A 20,879-nucleotide genomic window follows, 5' to 3' on the forward strand; every position below is an offset into this window, starting at 1 on the left:
TGCCCGGGACTGCAAAATTAGTGGGGCCAACAACATGGCTGCTGAACTGTGCTTGGCTTGATGGGCTCACAAGTTGTGCCTGCCTGCCTAACAGGTCCATTTTGACTTTTCCTCTGGTTTCTGCTACATCCCACTCTCAAATGGATGCCATACGGCTGGTTTATTATTAAGAATGATCCCCTCCCAACTTTTTAGAAAAGCTATTGTGTAAATCTGCGAGCAACTTTCCCTGAAACTCTAACCATAATTACTCAGACCTATGTCCAATTGATGTCAAGTAGATTTTTACTTAGTATTGCAGCAACAGGAAATATTACTCTACTTAGTATTACTCTACTTTGTCCCTTGGAGCAGAAGAGATATTTGTCCTAGATTTATGCAGAAGAGGGGTTTGCCATCCATTTAAAGACAGAGAAATTGTCAGTGTGTGGAGCTAAAATGCTGCAAGGAGGCCAGTGTGAACATTAAGCATCGTGTATCTTCAGGGCTGACAAGTTCTTTGGTCTTTCTACTTTCAATACTTTTAGTGGCTAACAATTCATCATGCAGGCATTTTTTTCTAAGATGCTGAAATGAGGCACATGAGTATTGTCTTCTAAATAAAAAAATCTTTCCAAAAATCAAACCTGTTGCTGTTTGTCCTTTTTAAGGCAACCGTTTTAATAAAAAAAAAAAACTTCGTTTTTTGTTGTTGTTCACATCCTCTGTCAAAAGCAGCTCATTCTTTTGCCAGTAGAAGCTTTTTGGCCTTGTCTTAAGCGCCTTAACATGCTGAAAGGAGTTAATATTTATTTAAATCATCTTTGGGCTTTGACAGCTTGTAAGAGTAGCTTTTATTGAATTTCCAAGTTAAATGATTTAGCAGTAGCAATTTTTTTCTCCCTGCTGCCGCCTGGTGCACTTAGCCTCAGTAAGGTCATCAGCTTGTCTGTGGAAGTTATTTAGAGAGCGTTAAATAGTAGTTGCCTTTTGATCCACAGGGATAAGTTTCTGCTTTCCTGGTTCCTCCTAATGGTGAACTTCTCGATATTTTTGAAACTTTACATGATAGAAAGAAGCGTGTTTCTGTCAGGGAAGTCCAGGAAAAGATAACTACATGTGGCATGCACGTTATTTGAATTCTAGGCCTGTGGTCTCCAGTGTGTTGCCTGTCAGCACCAATGTGGCCATATACCCAGCTTCTTACCCCTCCTGATTTTTATTTTAAATAAATTTTAGTTACAGTGAGCCTGCCATCTCACCGCCTTTGTCACTAGTTGCTACCATTTGCTTGCTTGACCGCCTGGGAGCCAGAGAGCAAGGAGGCATCTACTGCTCTTCCTCACCACCATCGCCTGGGCCAGAGCAAGAGGCAGGTGAACAAGCAGGTTGCCATGGCAAAGAGAAAGGGCAACTCCAAGGGAGCTGATGGGGTGTGGGCAGCTGCCCGGCCCTGACTGCTCTCGATGCTAGCCCTGGCTTTGTGCTCTGGAGCTCAGACCCCCACCTCTGCCTCAAACTTAGGTCTTTAGGCTGTTAGTCTCACCAACTTTACCTTCTGGGAAATGGGTGCATTTTGACCTGCCTTGTGAGAGTGTGCCCATGGCAATTTCAACATTCCAGATGTGCCTGGCTTCCATTGGCTGTAATGTGATAAAATGTTGCATTGTAAAATGCAACTAGGGGCGGTATCCAATGGCATTGTTCTGCAAACTCAAACAGCACTAGCAGAGTTCTGCCGACTCTTTCCCTTGTACTTTATGCTTGCACAATACTATTGGTTCAAACGTAACTTTAGTTGGATTCTCCTCTTGCATATAGTTCAGAACCTCGGTGACTCTAGTGCAGCATCATTTGTACTAGTAGAATGAGACAGTTGGAGACTGCCCTAGAGATTTTTTGTAACTTCTTCTAAAGGGTGTAATTGCTTCAGAACATATATTTTAGAAATAATTGGTCATAGTATCTGTGCATTAGCACATTATTAGTAAACCCTTTGCTACAGTAAAGTATCAAAAGTAAAATAGCACTTGCACGGGCTCTGAGTACATCAAGTGACAATAAGCTGATGCAACAACACGGCTGTGCAATCTACTACTTGGGCTACAGTCAGGCTCCCATAACATCAGGTTGTGGGTCTTGTTACTGATATTAAATCAAATGTAGCCCCATGCTGTTTAGCTAGATGACATACAGAGAGCCAGTTAGTTTTTCATCAGAGGTTGTCCCGGAGGTGGTATGCAGCCACAATCTTTAGGATGTGTACCACAGAGCAACTGTTGACATGCTTTGGGGACCATCTGTGGTGATGTCCGTTAAGAGGTGGAGCAGTAGCCAGTGTTCCCTCTCTAAGTTATATATGGGAACATAGGAAGCTGCCATTGGTCCATCTAGCTCAGTATTGTCTACATTGGTTGACAGTGGCTCTTCCAGGTTTCAGACAGGGTTCTTTCTTGGTCCTACCTGAAGATGCTAAAGGGTGAACCCAGGACCTTCTTACAAAAAAGCATGTGCTCGATCACTGAGCTATGGCCATGTTTCCCCATCCTTGAACCACTGGCATCCTGGTCTAGGTGTGCCTGTTAACCCTTGGATTCACTCCACCAGCAGGACTCTTAGTCCCATCCTCTCAAGAATATAAACACTACCAGAGGTTTTTTACTCCTCCTAGACAGTAAAGAAGATTGAGATATTTGGGGAAATAACTGAGGCCACCAGGCTCAGGAGTCCCAAATTACTTCGTTGCTTCAAGCCGCTCCTAAGGCCTGGCCAAGAGTACACTCCTGTCCTGGGATGATGCTTTTAGGGTTGCCCCAATGCCACACGACTCAGCGGTTTGTGTTCTCCGGACTGTCATTTTGCAAAGTGAGCATGTGGGGGTGGGTGGAAACCCTATGAAAATCAATGGCACTGACAGGTCGGCAGATTAAAGACAAATATAGACAAGATTATTTAAATTGCAGACCTAAACACAATTTTCATAAGAAATAGAGTTGTTGTTACTACATGTTAGCCTGTAAAGAGCTTGGCAGGAGATTAGGTAAAGTACCAGATTACTGAAAATCCAACTACCTAGGGACATACTGATTTCCCTTTTTTCCTCATCTCTTCCTTCAGCTGCAGGACTTCTCATAATTAAGTCTGCTGGCCTCATTCTTGGTAATGCCAGTAACTCTCTCGCTTAAGCCTTTTGGGAAGGAATGTCCAAGTACTGATAGGGAAAGGAAACAATTGCTGGATTCACATAACACGCTAACATGCACTCAGGAGTTGAATGTGGGTTGTTGTTGAACTTTGGGTTGTTTGTTGAAATATCCAAAGCCAAGACATTTTCCACAGGATGGCTTGTTAATCATGCAATATGGCTCATTTTTCTCGAATAAGCCATCTTGAGAACCCATGGTTTGTTGTTGGTTATTCAGGGTGGTTACCAAGCCTCCCTTTGGGAAATGTCGGGTTTGGACAACACACTAACCCACTGTTCAACAAAAAAAAACATGATTCAACAACAACAACCCATATTCAAGCACTGAGTGTGGGTTAGCGTTTTCTGTGAACGCAGCCAATGAAACATAAAACAAGTATCTTATGTGTGTGTTTTGACTAGTGTGTGGAACAAGCAACACATTGACGGTCATGAAATAACGAAAGCATGAGATGGCAGGATTGGGGATGGCCATTCATGAGAAGATGACACTTGCCACTGTCCAAATATGATTTCACTATGTAGAGTTGCACAAACAGCTAGGAATTCTTTCCACGTCTTCATTTAGTAAGAAGGCTTTGCAATTATCCATCCAGTGCTTGAAAGGGAATCAAATACTATCCCTCATCTTTTCTGATGGGTCTATAGCTCCCCCTGCCTTGTTTGGATAGACATAATTGAGGGTGCTTAAAGATGAAACTTTGATTGTGCAATCACCCTGCTTCATTGAAGTAATGTTATGAAAGGTCCAGAAGTCGAGCCTCATCAGACAGGGCAGGGAGGAATCGTGTTTCCCTACCGTTACTTTGCCTCCTGATTCTGTCCCACAATAGGGACGAACAGTTCTTCACATGAGGAAGCAAGCAGCAACCACGTGCTCCATTCGGTGGGTGTTTTATTGCGCTGCTTCTCCTGCACTCAGCAGGAAATGGCGGCAGGTATTGTTGTAGTAAAAAAAAAAAAAGATTTCCCAGGTCTTGTTTTTTGATGGAAAAAAGAGTAAAAGGAATGGGATATATGCATGAGAGACAGACGGCAGCATCAAAAGGGCCCTTGAACATCCATGAGTAGCCAGTAACAAGCATGGTATAAAATGCTCATCTGATGACGCTCGATGTCCCATGTTTTCCCATCGCTTTTCCCCACCTTCCTTCTTTGCACAGAAAATGTGAAAAGGAGGAAAAACAGAATAGTTGCACAATGTGGGCAACTCTAGGGAGTCCAGGGGCCACATTCCCATGCCCCAGGGGTGACAGGAGAGTTGGCGGTTTGTCCAGTGACACATGGACCGTGTGTTGCCCACCCCATTCTAGAGCCATCTGATTGGAAGCACCCCATGTCTGGACTAACAAGCTCACTCGATTTTTTCGCCTTCAAAACCATCCCGTTTCCTTTTTCCTCCCACTTCGGGCACTGTGCCCATCACATTCAGACTAATTGTCCATTGAGCCCAGTAATGTTTACTCTGACTGGCAGCAATTTCTGCAGGGTCTCAAGCAGAGAATAGTCTTTCCTAACCTATCGCCTTCTACTCTGTTGTTTAAACTGGAGATGCCTGGGATTGAACCTGGGACCTTCTGTGTACCAAGTATGTGCTCTACCGCTACCTCTGAGCTACAATCCCCTCCTGCTATAAACAACTACAATGCTTGCTTTGGTAACCTCAAGCCTAGATTGTTATCATAGTGCATGCTACGTACATCCCCACCCCCTTCATTGTGATTTGGAAGCTGCAGAGACAGCGTAGATTTTGCAGAGATGATCTGCAGAAGATAATCATTTATAAAATAGCGAAGATAACCAGTTACGAACCATCTGGTTGCTGGCAGTTACGAACTGGTTGCTACCATTTACGAGCCATCTGGGCCAGCAACCCTCCGGATAATCTGCAGAAGACAAATCAGTTTTCCCATTCTGCAGAGAATGCATCATAGAGAGCACAGCTTTTGCTGAGAGGCTGAGCCATCAAGAGAACTTGATGCCAATTTCCTCCAGTCTGAGGAGGCTTCCTGAGTCCTTCTGGGCACGTTCCCCGGAGTGGCAGTTCTTCCTTCCGCCCTTTGTCCTAATCTGTGGTTATTCACATGAGTCAATTCCCCCTCCGAGGACCTATTCACACTTTCAGCTTCATGCACCAGAATCTGGGCTGAAAGCAACCAGAATTGATGGCTAGGATGAGTGAAATACTTTTGAGCCGGGCTGCAGCGTACGTTGAGAAGATCATTTTTATTCTGTACAACACACCAAGGGAGTAAATCGCATGTTACAGGCAAAGGAAATAGTCTAAATTCGCCTGAAAATGCAGCCAAACGATAGCATAGCATACCATTTAGATGAATGGATAAGAAGCAAATCATTAACACTGAGTAATGACTTGATGTATTTAGACGGGGGCAGGAGTTTGAGGGTGGGGGACGATACTCACTTCTGCCTTCTGCAATCTGTGACATTTACAAAGCAAAGCTCAGCAGTACAATACTGTTGTCCCAGCCCAAAGCACAATATCAATTAATTTTTTTTTCCCTTTCAGTTTTCTGGAAGTGGTTCATTATGTTCGGACTAGTTTATTGCTTGTATGAATGAAAAATATTGACAAAGGAATATTCAATGCCTTCAAGCTACTGGTAGGAAAACCATGTGGACTTTTGAGTGGGTGATCCATCTGTTGGTGAACGGGCGTGCTGCACGCTAAGCCTCCCCAATTTTGGAAAATTACCATTTATACATGCTGCTCAGGAGAACCATTATTCTCCAGTGAGGACTAAACCATCTCAGAAATGCAGCTATGATCTGGCACTCAAAAGAATAACCAAACATCCAAAGAATATCTCCAGTTAATTAACATCACTCAGGCCAGATCTGTAAAAAAACTAAGTTCTTAAAAAAAAACACGTTCACACTTTTGAAGCTGTGCTAAACTTTAGATTTCTCCCAACCAAGGTTTGTCCAAAAGCTTTAAAAAATGTCAGATTTGGTTTGCAAGGTCTATAAATACAATAGGTAGGTAGAGCTGTTGAAGCTATTTTCTCTTTATACTATTTTAGAATTCAGTTACCTTTCCCCTGATCCCACCCCCATGCCCCAACATGGCATCTTGTTCCACTGTTGCAAAGAGAATGCTGGACTAGATGGACTCTTGGCTTGATTCATAGCAGCTCTTCTTTTCCCTCATGAGGCTCTTCCACAAGTACCCCATAAGTACAATAGTAAAGGCAGCTGTCTTCAACTGTCTGCTAGACAATGGAGCAGACGTGTTTCCTGTTGCTCCAGAGGGCAGGACTAGAACCAATGGGTGGAAATTACAAGGAAGCAGATTTTTGGTGGAACATTGAGAAACTCCGTAATGGTAAGTGCTGTTGGGCAATGGAGCAGACAGCCTCATGGAGGAAGTCATAAGAGCCGGTGTAGTGGCTAAGGTGTCAGTCTGGGAGTCAGGAGATCCAGGTTCTAGTACCCACTCGGCCATGGAAACCCATTGGGTGACTTTGGGGCAGTCACATACTCTCAGCCCAACCTACCTCACAGGGTTGTTGTTGTGAGGATAACATGGAGAGGAGGAGGATTATGTACGCCACCTTGGGTTCCTTGGAGGAAAAAGGCGGGATATAATTGTAATAAATAAGTCAGCTCTCCTTCTCTGAAAGTATTTAAGCAGAGGTCGGGGTGATGTTGCATCTGAAATGGTAGACTAAACAACGGGGCAGGGTTTGAACTAGATGACCTCCAACTTCATCATTCTAAGTTCGTGAAAATCTGCACAGGGCCGGCCCTACCATGAGGCAGAGTGAGGCAGCTGCCTCAGGCAGCAGATTTAAAAGGGCAGCAAATTGTTAGCTATTCAATTTGTTTTTTTAACTGCTAGAGATGAGAAAAGGTGCTTGTGGGCTACTCTGTCTTATGTGTCTAAGTAACATCCTTGGCTTTGCATGCTATGCACCTTGACTTGGGTGGGTGAAGAATGCTACTTACTGCTCTGCCTCAGCAAAATGTCTTGGGCCAGCCCCAAATCTGCACATTTCCCATCATCCACAGAACAGCTGAGTAAGCTGTCTACAATAGTATTAACAGAGAAAGCGACCCCCTCAAACAGAAATGCAATCTGAGTACTTCTGGTCTCCTTCTGCAGTGGTTTAATACACGCTTGAAAAATTGGGTTTAGGAACTTCTGAAAATGTTATTCTGTATGCTGCCAAGGACATTTCAATCTCTATTACCCGTCTCTTGGTACACTTGCTCATTCCCTGCCTGTGCATAGATGATCTTCCATTTTCCGGTCCCCCATCTCCCTGACTTTTCTCATAATGTTAGATCTCATTCTTCTATGCTTCATTTGATTAAAAAAAAACACGTATGAATAATCTAAGGGGCACTCATAACTGGAGATGTCTTTTTTCCAAAGCCAAGGGAACAGGATAAGTTAGTCTGGGCTGGAAATGTCAGCAGAATGAAATCTAACTTTAGATTTTTAAGTCCACAGTGCCTTCTAGCCCGCCGCATAGCATTTATACAGAATGGTTAAGTAGAAATGCAAACCCTAGATAAGAAGATTGAAATGCGCTGCAGAGCTGGTCTTCTTTGCTTCAGATATTAGTGGTTTAGCAAAAATAAATTAGACCGGCATTTGAGCTCGTCAAAGAAAAAGATATTTAAAAGGACTGATGGATGTACAGCAAATCATACTGTAGCACATCTTTCCCCAGCTAGATGTTTCGGACTACAATTCATCTTGGATGCAGCCAATGGCTGGGGATGGTTAGAGTTGTAGTCCAAAAATGAGGGCTACTATAACACTCTTGCTTCTAAGAGAAGAGTTTATCTGACATGACATGTTGCTTATTTTATTTTTAAGCCCTTTCTGATGGTAAATCTCTACCCCACTTTGTCTCATGTAATGCACCAGCACTAAGGATAAACTACATGCTACATTAAAGGTATAGATTGTAGCGGATCCTAAATTCTTTTTTTAAACTTTAAACAATCACATAAGGGGAGTTGTTTATTTATTACATTTTAATGCTTCCCATGCAGCCAATTTCTCCCCAAAACCAGCATTCTCCCCACAAGGGGACTAAAAAAAGAAAGAAAAACTCCCAGTGGTGCCAATAATCAGTCAATGAGGATTATTAATAGGGAGCGGAAACAGATTCTGTGTTTATGAAGCTTATCTGAGTGGGTGAGTGAAATGATCCATTACAAGGGAAAGTCAAGAGTAAAAGGCTCTAAGGGATAATGGTCCAAGCAGATCAAAACCACCTTAGCACAACTCTGCAACAGGCTTTGTGTTTCGCACCACTGGATCTGCCAAGCCTGACTTTTCCTGCCAAATGTTGGATCCGAGTATATGTTTGGTTGTTTGGGATCGTCCTCATTTTGGAGTCTTTCGGCTCACCCATGGAGAAGCAACTCTTAGGAGTGGTTTCTAACCTAAACGTTTTCGGTAGCAAACCGACGCCTTTTACAGAAGCTAAAAATGGCAAGAAGATGATTTCAATGTCTCGGGCCAGGCTGCAAACTCACATTCCTCTTCCCATCTGGGGAAGGACACACAAGAATTTCACCAAGCAATAACCAAAGGTTTCCAGGAGTATTAAAAGCAACCACCCCACCCGCTCATCCCAGTCAAAGTGAGGAAGCTTAGTTCCAGCTCACGATACTGAATGATAAGAATTCTACACAACTATTTTTTCCCCCAACGTCTCGCAGGAGCAACACAGAAGACACAGGTCATGGTTGTAAGCCCTTGCAAAGGGGCAAATGGTTTCCCATTGCTTCCAAGAGCGCACGCAGTCCCGGGGGGAAAGGCATCTGTTAGAAGCAACACAGAAGTGTTTTCCTTACATTTTTATCTTTCTGCAATGATCCTTAAGCTGACTTAAAGTCCAGTTTCATCCTGACCTTTCTTTCCTTGCCTTCGAAAGACAAGTCTAAGCAACCAGTTTTTAATCCTTTTTTTTTTGTCCCCATTTTGGATTGTCTCCTTGCTTTTCTGAACCCAAAGGGAAAGCCCTTTCTTGGCCACCCACACACACACACACACGGTTCTGCCTTTGAACTTGTCAGGAGGGGGTCGACTTTATCAAAAGTATGTGAAAAGTACCTTTACCCCCCCCCCCCAATCAAGAATCCTTCCAAAGCTCGACGCAAAGACAGGTGGAGTCACCTAAAAATCCTCAGGCTCTGCGTGCGAATAGAGTTCACTGAGTTTTTCGAACTTTGGTCCCCAGTCTTTCATGTCCCCGTAGGGGGCGTCTTCATCCCATCCGCAGGAGCCAAGAGAACTCAGGCTGCTGGCCTCGGAACACTCCCCTTCGGTGTAAAACACTTGCAACGAATCGCAGGGAAGGGCCTGGTGCTGCTGGTCCATGTTTCGAACCACACCTGAAAGGTAGCACCCAAAATCGATGCTCGACAAGGAGGAGCCTCTTCCTGCTTCCTGCGGCTCCTTCGGACTGGCGGTGAACTCGCCGCTCAAAGGGCTGTGCCTCTCCATCCGTTTCCCCCTGTTCTTGTACAGGGAGTAGGCTGGGCTGGTTTGAAGGGACATCTGGAGCTCGGCCATGTTGTAAGCATCCTGAGGGAAGAAACGGGTGCTGGGTTAAGGAGTTAACTCACAAAATCCGCCACGAAAGGTGGCCTTAACGTTCGGCCTCTGGATTTACACAGTCATGAATGCTTCCTGCCCGGTGGCCGCTATCGATCCAAGTGCATAGGATTGCACGGACACACAATTATTTCTCTGATGCCATCCCCCTGTGATTGCAGGTTCTCAAAATGTTATCTCTCACATTTACAATTTGAGAAGTTCCTCGTTACCTTATCTGATTGCATTCCCGGTTTTATGATCAGCCTAATTGCTTTATTTTTCTATTTACGGTTCTGGGGGTGTCAGGCCAACCCTAATCAGTGTAAATCTGATATGGGCATTGACAGGATGCTAATATGGGCACTGACCCCCTCACCACCCCAAGCGCAAAAAACAGACACCTACTGTCTGGGATTCTTTCCCTGTCACTAAGAGCAATAATGAGCTAATCATCAATGATGAATTGCTCAGCACTTCTGTTTCCCATCTGGGAAGGCTCAGAGACAAGCCACATTTTATTGCTCTCGTATCCAGAGGCCAAGCTGCATGGCCCTGGCTTTAGGAATCCCATATTTTAATCTAGAATTCTCTTGGAGGCATCTAATTACAGAATCTCCTAATGGTTTAGCGGGGCAAAGTGATGCAAATGCGGACTGTTTGCCTGATCTGCCACACTACAGAGCCCAATGGTACAGGACTCCACCTGCACACTGTTGCCGTTGCCTCTCTCTCTCTCTCTCTCTCTCTCTCCGGCTTGGTTCGCCTCCCTCTGTTGCTTTCTCTCCAAAATCAGATTGTTAAGTTCCTCCGGGCAAGGACTTCTCGTTTCCATTTCTGTTGCACTGAACAGTGGCATGGGCCCAGCCGGTGCTTGTATGTGCGCTCTCCCTTCCTCCCGTCAAAATACATCGTGTAGATGAGTTTCCCTGGGCTTGCAATTTTTTTTTATTATTTGTTGTGCCAACCACTGCCAGTTCCCCAGGGACTCCAGGGCTGAAGGTACGCACACACTGGCCCCATCCCTTGGCCCAGGGACTAAGGGCCCCCAAGAGGCCCTGGCAGCTAGAGAAAGAGCGGGTGGCGGGGAGCTTGCTAGAAGAACATCCCTTGGCCCAGAGACTAAGAACATCCCTTGGCCCAGGGACTAAGAACATCCCTTGGCCCAGGGACTAAGGGCCCCCAAGAGGCCCTGGCAGCTAGAGAAAGAGCGGGTGGCGGGGAGCTTGCTAGAAGAACATCCCTTGGCCCAGGGACTAAGAACATCCCTTGGCCCAGGGACTAAGAACATCCCTTGGCCCAGGGACTAAGGGCCCCCAAGAGGCCCTGGCAGCTAGAGAAAGAGCGGGTGGCGGGGAGCTTGCTAGAAGAACATTCAGCTCCAAGTGACAGTTTTGCCCTAGAACCAGAGAGCTGAAGAGCATTCGGACACTGTGACCATGGGCCAGGGACTGAGATTAGAGACGGCTGAGAGTATAATTCTTTTCATTTTGGGACAATAACTTTTGTAAACCACCCAGAGAGCTTCGGCTATGGGGCGGTTGCCACGACACAGGCTCTGAACACCAGACCTCCCGTCTGCCACCACTTCTTATGGGGCGACACAGGCTCTGAACACCAGACCCAGCCGAGGCTACTCCCTGCTCAAGCCAAGCACCACCACTTGATACGCCTGAGGCAAGGGATAAAGCCCACCTTCCTCCAAACTATGTGGAGAAAGGGGTTAAAAATGGAGAAGGAATTTTAATATATATAATAATGCGCTGTGAGTTATATCTGCTTAGGTGAATGATTGTCAGAGTGGGTGCTGAATGTGTAAACTTAAGATGATAAATGCCAAACAGACACGTGGGATTTTTGTGGTAGTTTTAAAACAAACAATCAAAATTTATTTTTAAAAGTTCATATGCTTTGTTTCAAATAACAACATTTAAAAACCTTTTTGAAACCTTCCATACAATCCGGTCACTCTCACATTCACGCTTTCCTTTTTCTCACACAATCACTCTTGAACTTTCTTTATTATCAGTATTGATTAATATACTTCCACTACGTGCACACCACACTCTAAAGACACCACTCACTACACTGACTCTCAAATTTCCCAGAACTTAAGTACCATAAATACAGAGACTCTAAGAGTCCCTAACAAGTCTCCCTGGAAAGAACTCTCCATCCCCTGAGTCCTTCCCTTATATATCACTCCTCCCCCCTCCCAAGACATTCTAACTCCGCCCACTCAGGCCAACATTCTACAAACCACACACTTACAAACTGCAGACATACATTTGGAATTGACTTGTGAGGTGTAACGCCACAGCGGTATATAAATTTAATAAATAAATAAACAACTTACCGAAGTTTGCCAATGTCTTCATAAAACAAGGCAAAAAGAATTTGAAACAACTGAAAATTGAATGGGGAAGATAGCGAAATGGGCAGATTTGTCTATCCAGGCTGTGGGCATCAAAGTCTGGCTTTGAATCCCTGTTTGTCAGCCATGTTTGTGGTGCTCACTTCGGGTTGCCGCCTGGAACAATTCTTTAAAAAAAAATATGAACGAGACAATACAGAACGAAAAAATATATAATTAAAAAAGCACATTGCAATCATGGCCTGCACATATGTTTACATGTATGCATAGGTCGTGCTTGCAATGTGCTTTTCTTATTGTAATTTTTTTTAGTTCTGTGTTGTCTCATTCATATATATTTTTATAACTATTGTCAGAGACCCTTGAAGAAGGCCTAACAAAAAGTAAGAGGTTGAAATGCGTCAGGTTTCCTACGATAAATTTGTGTACAGCACCCTGAGATTATTCTCTCTCTTTGTGTTAAGGACAAAGTGCCCAACCTGTGTCAGACAAACTCAACGTATTTCCTGCATGGGTAAACCTATTTTCCCCTTACAATTTGCAGAGGGAGTTAATCTTATTAAACACTAATAGGATTTGTATACTTAGCTCTCTAGGTGCCACCTTGAAGATAAATATCCCTTTAAGTGTTTAAGGCATGTTCACAAAAATTCACCAAAACCTTTGACTTTTTACAAGTGGGACGATACCTGCATTCAACTAGTAGGAAAGTCTATGCGTAAAATTAAAATCGGTGTAGCATTCGAGTATATATATTTCAAAATGAAAGCATTTATGGATGTACCGACGTTCCTGTTGGTGAGCAGACAACTTTCTAGTGTAACTCTCTGATATCCTTGAGATGTCTTGGACTACAACTCCAAGCATTCACAGTCAACTTGGCCATTGGCCATTTTTACAAGGCTGATACAAACTGCATTTTCGCTGAAGCAGACCTAATGAGTTTTGTTGAAATGACCCTGGTTTAAAATAGGGCACAACCCTATGCCTATTTAGGCAGAAAAAAGTCCTACAACTTCCACCATTCCCCCCAGCCAGCCATGCTTGGAGTTGTAGAACTTCCACCCCTATGTAAACATGCTTAGGATTGCACTCTAAATTGGGGCAATATTAAGGTTGCCACATTGCACAGCGATAATGTCCGCAGAACGTTGCAATAACCTGTGAGCTGGGGCAAGAGTAAATGTCAAGTCATGCACCCATTGCTAAAACATAGTGGTGAGTTAGGGTTTTTCTGAACTGCAGAAGTAGATCATTTAACAATTTAAAAATCTCATGGTTAGCTGTATATAGAACGCAGTTATCTCCTCACAAAATGCAAAACCTAGAATAGCTGTAGAATCTGTCTGGTCACAGTTGCAATACGGTTAATTGGCAGGTAAAAATAGTGCTAAGAGGCATGTTAAAAACAAATGCCGAATTACTTTCTGGTAATACTTTTCTGTAAGTAGTTGTTTCTACTGGTTACTGACAAAGATCACCTCCGCTGCTCTGCCCAGCCCGCACTTGATGATCGGAAGCTACTGAGTCCAGGGGCTTCCCATCATCAGGGGCTCAGGATTGTGCCCTAAAAAATACTTCAAACTAACTAAATACTGATTATAGCAAAGAATCTTCAGCCTTGAACGATGTGTTCTTGAGTTCTAACCCTTAAAGCCAGTCAAAACCTGGTGCTGGATCAGACCAAATTTTCATCTAGTGCAGCACTCTGTTCACACAGTGACCAACCAGCTGTTGACAAGGAACCCACAAGCAGAACACTGGTGCAACGGCACCCTCCCACCCATGTTCCCCAACAACTGATGTACACAGACGTACTGCCTCTGATACTGGAGGTAGCACATAGCCATCAGGACTAGCAGCCATTGATAGCTTTCTCCTCCAGGAATTTATCGAACTGCCTTTTAAAGCCATCCAAGTTGGTGGACACTGTTCTGGACTTCAATTCCCAGCAGCCCCAGCCACCATGGCCAATGGTCAGGGATGCTAGGAACTGGTCATCCAAACAAACCAGGAGTGGAGACACCAGGCTTTTTAGAGATTTGTATCCTTTCTGTATAAGGAAATACAAAGTCAAGCATCACTGGAAAAAAATATGGTGGTAAGATCAAAGCAAACCAGGGAACAGATTTTTCTCTGCTTGATCTAAGATGTCCAGCTACCCTCCCACATGCACCAGATCATGACATGGAGAGAGAGAGAGAGAGAGAGAGAGAGACTTACTTGATCCTGCTCTCCTCCCCCCTCCTCGTTATAGTTGAGGATGTTCTCTCGGATGTCCTCCAAGTCGTCATGACAGGTGGTGACATGGTAGACTCCTCCGTTCACGCTTTTGTGGCTCTTCCACCGAGTCCACAGGAAAACACCGCTAAGCAGAACTGGATGAAGAGTTGGGCAGAAGCAGAGAGACATTTAGAAACCATGCCCAAATGCCACAATTAAAATGCAGGAGAACCTCAAGAGTGGTGACTTCCAATGTTGGAATATTGCCACACGTGTAATAACACTGATGCCTGGCTGCCACATCACCTTGGAAAGCCAGGGCTGAGTTCACGTGGTGCGTGTGACGTTTGCGTCGGCCCTAAGAGAACTCATTCACCCCTTTTCAGAGGCTGCTTTATCCTCACGCTAACAGGCCCAAATGTCTGCTCTCAAATTGGCACTGCCTTTGTAATTCTACCAAAGCCAATGGGATTCCACCAACACAGAGATTCAGACCTTTTAAGTAGACAATCCAATAAGTGTGGCTACTTTTAGCAGTAATGTAAGCTCTTCTTTCGGTTTAGGAGTGGATGCTGGTGGCTCTGATGTCAGTGGGGTTATAAATCCGCTCAGGGTTTCAGTCAGAACTCTAAAGGAGCTATCCAAGATGTTGAAGCCATTTTGGGGGTGGGGTTCAGCACCTTGGATAGCTCCTTTGCTGTTCTGACTGGGTGTGACTAAAAACCAGCCCCATTGACATCAGAACAGCAGCCTCACTATGACAATGAATGAGAGGTTGAGTAAAATCCAGAGGTTATGGTGGCTAAGCACCCCCCCATTGAGTTGCCATCCTAAGAGCACTTACCGTATTTCTTTGATTGTAAGACGCCGTCAATTGTAAGATGCACACTAATTTCAGTGCCACCAACAGAAAAAAAAACCTAAGACACACCCGCGATTCTAAGACGCACCCCATTTTTAGAGATGTTTATATGGGGGGAAAAGTGCATCTTAGAATCAAGGAAATAGGGTATTTGAAAAAGAAGTCCCATGCAATCAACGGCACTTCAACTAACTACGTATATGTAGGATTGCATACTTAAAGGCCAGTATGGGCTGGGTTTAAGAACAAGCCAGCTACATATAGACTTACTAGCTGTGTCTGAGCCTGTTAGTTCACACCCCTCAAATCCACCTAGGTAAAATAGGAATAGTAAGGGACTATCTCATATGTTTTGTCACGGGATGAATGACGTGGAGATGGAAAAGCACTTTACCATCTAGAAGTGCTACCCAGATGATAAAACAATACGAATGAGACCAGGGAGGGAAGAGAAATGAATGACATTGCAGCAACTCCGTAAAAGCCATCTCCAACAGAATCAGGCGGAGAAGAGAGTAAATCCAGTTTGTACATTTACAACGGCCTTTGTTCACCCTTTACCTCCATGAATGTGTGAGCCAGTTACTCCTGGAAAGCCATGTCCCCCTCCTTGTGATTGTTCATCCTCTAGGGAGGGAAAAATCATGTAAAAGACCTCCACACAATTGAATATCTTCCTGGAGTGCCCAACAGTCCTTTTTGGAGGTGGCTTTTTTATTATTATTTTCCAACCTTTTTTTAAAAAAAATGCTACTTTAGTTTTAATATGTTCAAAACTGCCTTTTAAAATCCTTTCCCACATTTTTGTGAACCGCCCAGAGAGCTTCGGCTATTGGGTGATAGAAAAATGTAATAAATAAATAAATAAATAAAAATTTAGCTTTAATATTGATGTCTTTTTCAGAAATTATTTTAATGTGTTTCCTCCTTGGTTTTATTGTATTTGTTTTTATTATGTATGTCGGCCTGAAAGGTTTAGCTATAGGGTGTCTGATAAACTTCAACTAGTTCAAAATATGGCAGCCAGGTTGGTCACCAGTACATCTAGGGGTGAGCATATTACCCCAACATTAAAATCACTCCACTGGCTGCCAATTAGTTTCCGGGCAAAGTACAAAGTGTTGGTCATTACCTTTAAAGCCCTAAATGGTTTGGGTCCAGGTTACCTGTGGTATCGCCTTCTCCCATATAGTCCGCCCCGCACACTCAGGTCCTCTGGGGTGAACTTACTTCAGTCAGCTAAAACTACACTGACATCAGTTTCCCAGAGGACCTTTTCTTCTGTCGCCTCCAGATTGTGGAATGGCCTGCCGGAGGAGATTCGTAAAATTAACTCTGTGTGATTTTAAGGCAGCTTTAAAGACTAGCCTTTTCCCGCAGGCCTATCCAGATCAATGTAAAATCAAGAATTTTTAAGATGTATTGATTCCTGTTCTAATGTTCCCCGCCTCGATCCAAAGGGAGAGGCAGGTAAGAAATTATTATTATTATTATTATTATTATTATTATTATTATTATTATAAACTGAATGAATGAATGATGCATTCTTTGAGGTGTGTGATGGTGGGAGAAGGCCACATAAACCTGGAACTCAGAAAACCAGCTTCTACTAAGTCAGACCAATGGTCCATCTAGCTCACTAGTACCTACACTGACTGGCAGCGACTCTCCAGGGTTTCAGAGAGGGTCTTCCCCAGGCCAGCCCTCCTTGGAGATGTCACAGGTTGTACCTGGAACTTTTTGCATGCAAAGCATGAGCTCTTCTGCTGAGCCACAGCCCTTTCCCTGTGTGGGTCAGAATTTACCAGCCCAAACATTGGCTGCCTGTCTCAAGTAGGGCTGCACTTTGTATCAAGCTGTTAGGAATCAACTCCATTTCTCCCCACTGACAAATGTCACCCCAAGCGTCACCTGATATTTGCTATATTTGCTTGCTACCATGAGTAGCATCTGCTATCAGCATCAAAACCTGCAATGGCTAGCCCAACTGTGGCCACTGTAAGCCACCAAACTGCCCACAGCAGAGGGGGATTCACCTGTCCATTTTCTTCTGATCAAAACTATTCTCAAAATAATCTCCTATGTACTGTAAACATTGATTTTTGTAGCTAAGTGTGTCAATTGACGGGCAGGATATAAAATTAATGTTGGCGTGAGATAAACCCGAAGCACAAAACACACTTTCAGTTCACTCCACAAAATGGGAAATATCATGAGGAACAGTCAAGCTATGAAAAAGAACAGAAGGGAAGACCATGACCTTATACAAAGGAGAAGAGAGTTGTGCATTACAAATTTTATTAGAAAAATAATTCAGGCACAGGGTTTGTTTGTTATTCTTAACTTTTAAGTTCTGCAATATATTTGAATTGAGGTTTACATGAAGACAACAGTCAAGTGTCCACTACGATAAAGAAAACTGAAGGGCAACGCTCAGGGCAGCATGTTCTCTCAGGGGCAAACTAACTGAGATATCGTTCACGGAGCCTTTGAAAAGTAAACATTTGACACGGGTGGCCCTGATCCTGGTGAGAGGTGCCGGGGGGGGGGCACTAACCCTTTGCCCCCTATTGCACTCCTGATTGGGATCAAGGGACTTGTGTCTGCCACTTGCATTAAAAGGGAAGGTCTTGATCATGCCAGATGTGGGCCCCCGATTCAGATCAGGACCTCAGGTGGGAAGAAAAGATTAAACCTGCTACTTGCCCCCTCTGCCAGGCTCCCCAAGTGGACAGATGGACACACTGTCCCGGATCAGACATTCATACAATTTCAAATGGCATGAATGGTGTCTGATCTATTTTAGCTCTCAGGGGTTACTTTAAAAAAAATCACTCAACAGTTCTTTCTGGCAAAGTCTTAATATTATCAATGAAATCAACAGAAAATTAGCCCTCTTAAAACATTTTCACAAAACTTACATTCATAAACAGATGAAGCTGTTCTACCTTGCCGTAGGCAGTGATCCATAGTTAACACATGGTATAGGTCCAATCAAAATGCTGGGTTTCGAAGACTGCAATTGTGTGTAGCGGAATTTACTCAGAAGTAAGTCCCAGAGTTCAATAGTACTCCAAAAGACCCAAAATTGCAGCGTTAGGTTGCCAGTCCAGACTCAATGGGGTGCAGCAATTAAAGCTTCCCCCAACCTGGTACCCTCTGGACGTTTTGCACTACAGCTCCCATCATTCCTATGCTGACGGGAGTTGTGGTCCAGAACATCTGGAGACCTGGGTAGTCTGGGTTACAATGTTAGGCTAGGACTCAGGAACATAGGAAGCTGCCTTAACCTGAGCCAGACCATTGGTCTATTTAGCCCAATATTGTCAACACTGACTGGTAACGGCTCCCCAGGGTTTCAGACAGGAGATTTTCCAACCTTACCTGGAGAAGATGGGGATTGAACTTTGGATCTTCTGCAGGTGAAGCAGGTGCTCTGCCACTGAGTTACATCCCTTCTCGACACCCGGGGCCAAATCCCCACTATGCATCCCTCAGCCTAACTTACCTCCTGAAGATGTTAGGAGGATAAAATTGGAATGAGGAGCCATGTAAGCCAACCCTTCAAGGAAGGGTGGGATATAAATGTAATAATTAACTTAACCATCCTTGCTCTATAGTCAGTGGTAGAAATAACAGTAGAAGTAAAATACACCGAAGGCTGCAATCTTATGCACACTTATTGGACTCGCTGGGACGTCTTTTGAGTACACAGGCATGGGCTCAGACTGCAAGATTGAAATAACTGGTTGAAATATCCTATATTCTAAGCTGTATCCCACTGGTACAACCATATGACTCAGCCTTTCCTCAAAATATTTTAATAGAACATCTGGTTCTAAGATACACAAACACGCAAAAGAAATATTCTGAATAAAACGTCTTGCTTAGCAATTTGATATAACTTAATGCGATACATTTTCACCACCCGTAGCAGCAACGTCAATCAAGGTTTCTAAAATCAGCTGGCAGATGTGTCCTTTAGACAAGGCCACATGTCCAAGAAGGGCCTCATCACGGCTCGAAGAACATTGAGATGACCCGACCATGTCCCCAAGGGATGTGTTTTGGCTTCACATTTCACTGTGCCTGGCACAAAAGAGAAGCTCTATTCGGATGATGAAGAAATCCCTTTGAAAAAGTGTAATGTTGGATGCAGCTCTGTGCCTTCCAAGACCCTTTCATTCTTGTATTCTGAAGACACAACTCTCAGAGGATCTGCTCCTGTGATACTGCCTGTCAAAAAGCACTACTGGATGCCAAGTGTTACATCTAGAAGCCAACTTTCATGTGCATCAGACTCAACCGAAACATACACTGCACGGTCATAAAAAACTTTCTCAGAAAACAGCCTACTAAGCTTTCAGTAGCCATGAACAGCATTTAACTTTGGTCCAAGCACATCTTTTCTGCTCCTTATTGAAGTATAAAGGTTGGGCTGTGGAAAACATGGGGTTATAGTTCTCCCCCAAGCCCAACTACAGCACAATATGGCCTCATAAACCCATCATGCCTAAAAGACTGAGAGCAGAAACACCAACTGCTTACAAACTCTCAGTTTACCTAAAGAGCAGAGATTCCTACCATTCTGAAAAGTAATTCTGATGTAGTTACTAATACCTGCTGTCCCATGTTTGCATGGCAAACATATTCATGCAACAGGAATTCAAAAATGTAAAAATAGAAGCTCTATTCAAACATTCAGATGAAACCTGCGATGACGGAGAGCAGAGACCAGCATGCTGGCCCTGCCCATCCCTCTATCATCGTTATAACTCCATGAGTTGGAGGCAAATGACTGCAGCCTCCTTGACCGTCATTTCACCCTTCCTGCTCCACACTCCACTTGCCCCTTCTGAACCTATGCTCAGCCGTGGAATATGAAACAAAACAGAAAACCAAAGCTGAAAACGACAGATGAAGTGTAGATGGATCAACAATGGGAAGGAGAAATGTCTTGGTTTGATGCAATGAAGGACAAAGCAGTGAGGGCATCAACCGGTTGGAGTCTTCACGGCAAGCTGACACACGGGGAGTACTCCGACAGGACGACAATGGAGGATGGTCATGATTTGTCACCAAAGGTAGTACAATACGTAGTTTCCGTAACTACCTAGCAGGGCCAAAAAGCAAATGCAGATGGCAAACATGGAGCTGAAGCTAAGCCCAGCATCCTTGTGGAAGATGGCCAGAGTGATCTCACAGTTGCGGCCGGAGTAGCCATCAGGGCAGTGGCATCGGAACTTGCTTGCAGACTGAGAGATGCATGTGCCGAAGTTACAGGGTCTCTGAGCACATGCCGTGTAAAGGCAGTGCCGGCCTGTGGCGTTCTCCACCAACATGTGTCCTGGAGGGCAGCTGAAAGACACAAATGCAAATGAAATGAGCAGGCATTAACCTAAATGTCGTTGGCTCGTGCAAAGCTCCGGGGCACCACAATCCAAATGGATTTTATGTCCCCCATTTAGCTTCACCAAGCGTCAGTTCCAAAGTAATGCAATTTGCTCGCCGACGCTCCTCAGGAGCTAAGGAGGCTGGATTCCTGGAATAGATCCAGTTCGTCGAACTGCGTTCCAGCAGAATCTCATGGCTCTTTGAAGACTAGTGGAGATACTGTGACAGAAGCTTTTATAAACGAGACGACTTCATCAAATGC

At 44.2% G+C, this 20,879-nt stretch overlaps 1 protein-coding gene across 1 annotated transcript in view; it reads right to left on the minus strand.

The window, feature by feature from the left end:
• Positions 1-9,344: 9,344 nt before the first annotated feature.
• Positions 9,345-20,879, minus strand: part of LOC134408916 (neural-cadherin-like) — a 92,012-nt gene continuing 80,477 nt past the window's right edge. The window contains exons 31-33 of the mRNA XM_063141428.1: positions 20,337-20,581; positions 14,362-14,516; positions 9,345-9,755 (exon numbers count right to left, since the gene is read on the minus strand). Coding sequence (XP_062997498.1) covers positions 9,345-9,755; positions 14,362-14,516; positions 20,337-20,581 — 811 coding nt within the window. The remainder of the gene's footprint in view (positions 9,756-14,361; positions 14,517-20,336; positions 20,582-20,879) is intronic.

Source organism: Elgaria multicarinata, chromosome 14, assembly GCF_023053635.1.
Source record: "Elgaria multicarinata webbii isolate HBS135686 ecotype San Diego chromosome 14, rElgMul1.1.pri, whole genome shotgun sequence".
Lineage (NCBI taxonomy): Eukaryota > Metazoa > Chordata > Lepidosauria > Squamata > Anguidae > Elgaria > Elgaria multicarinata.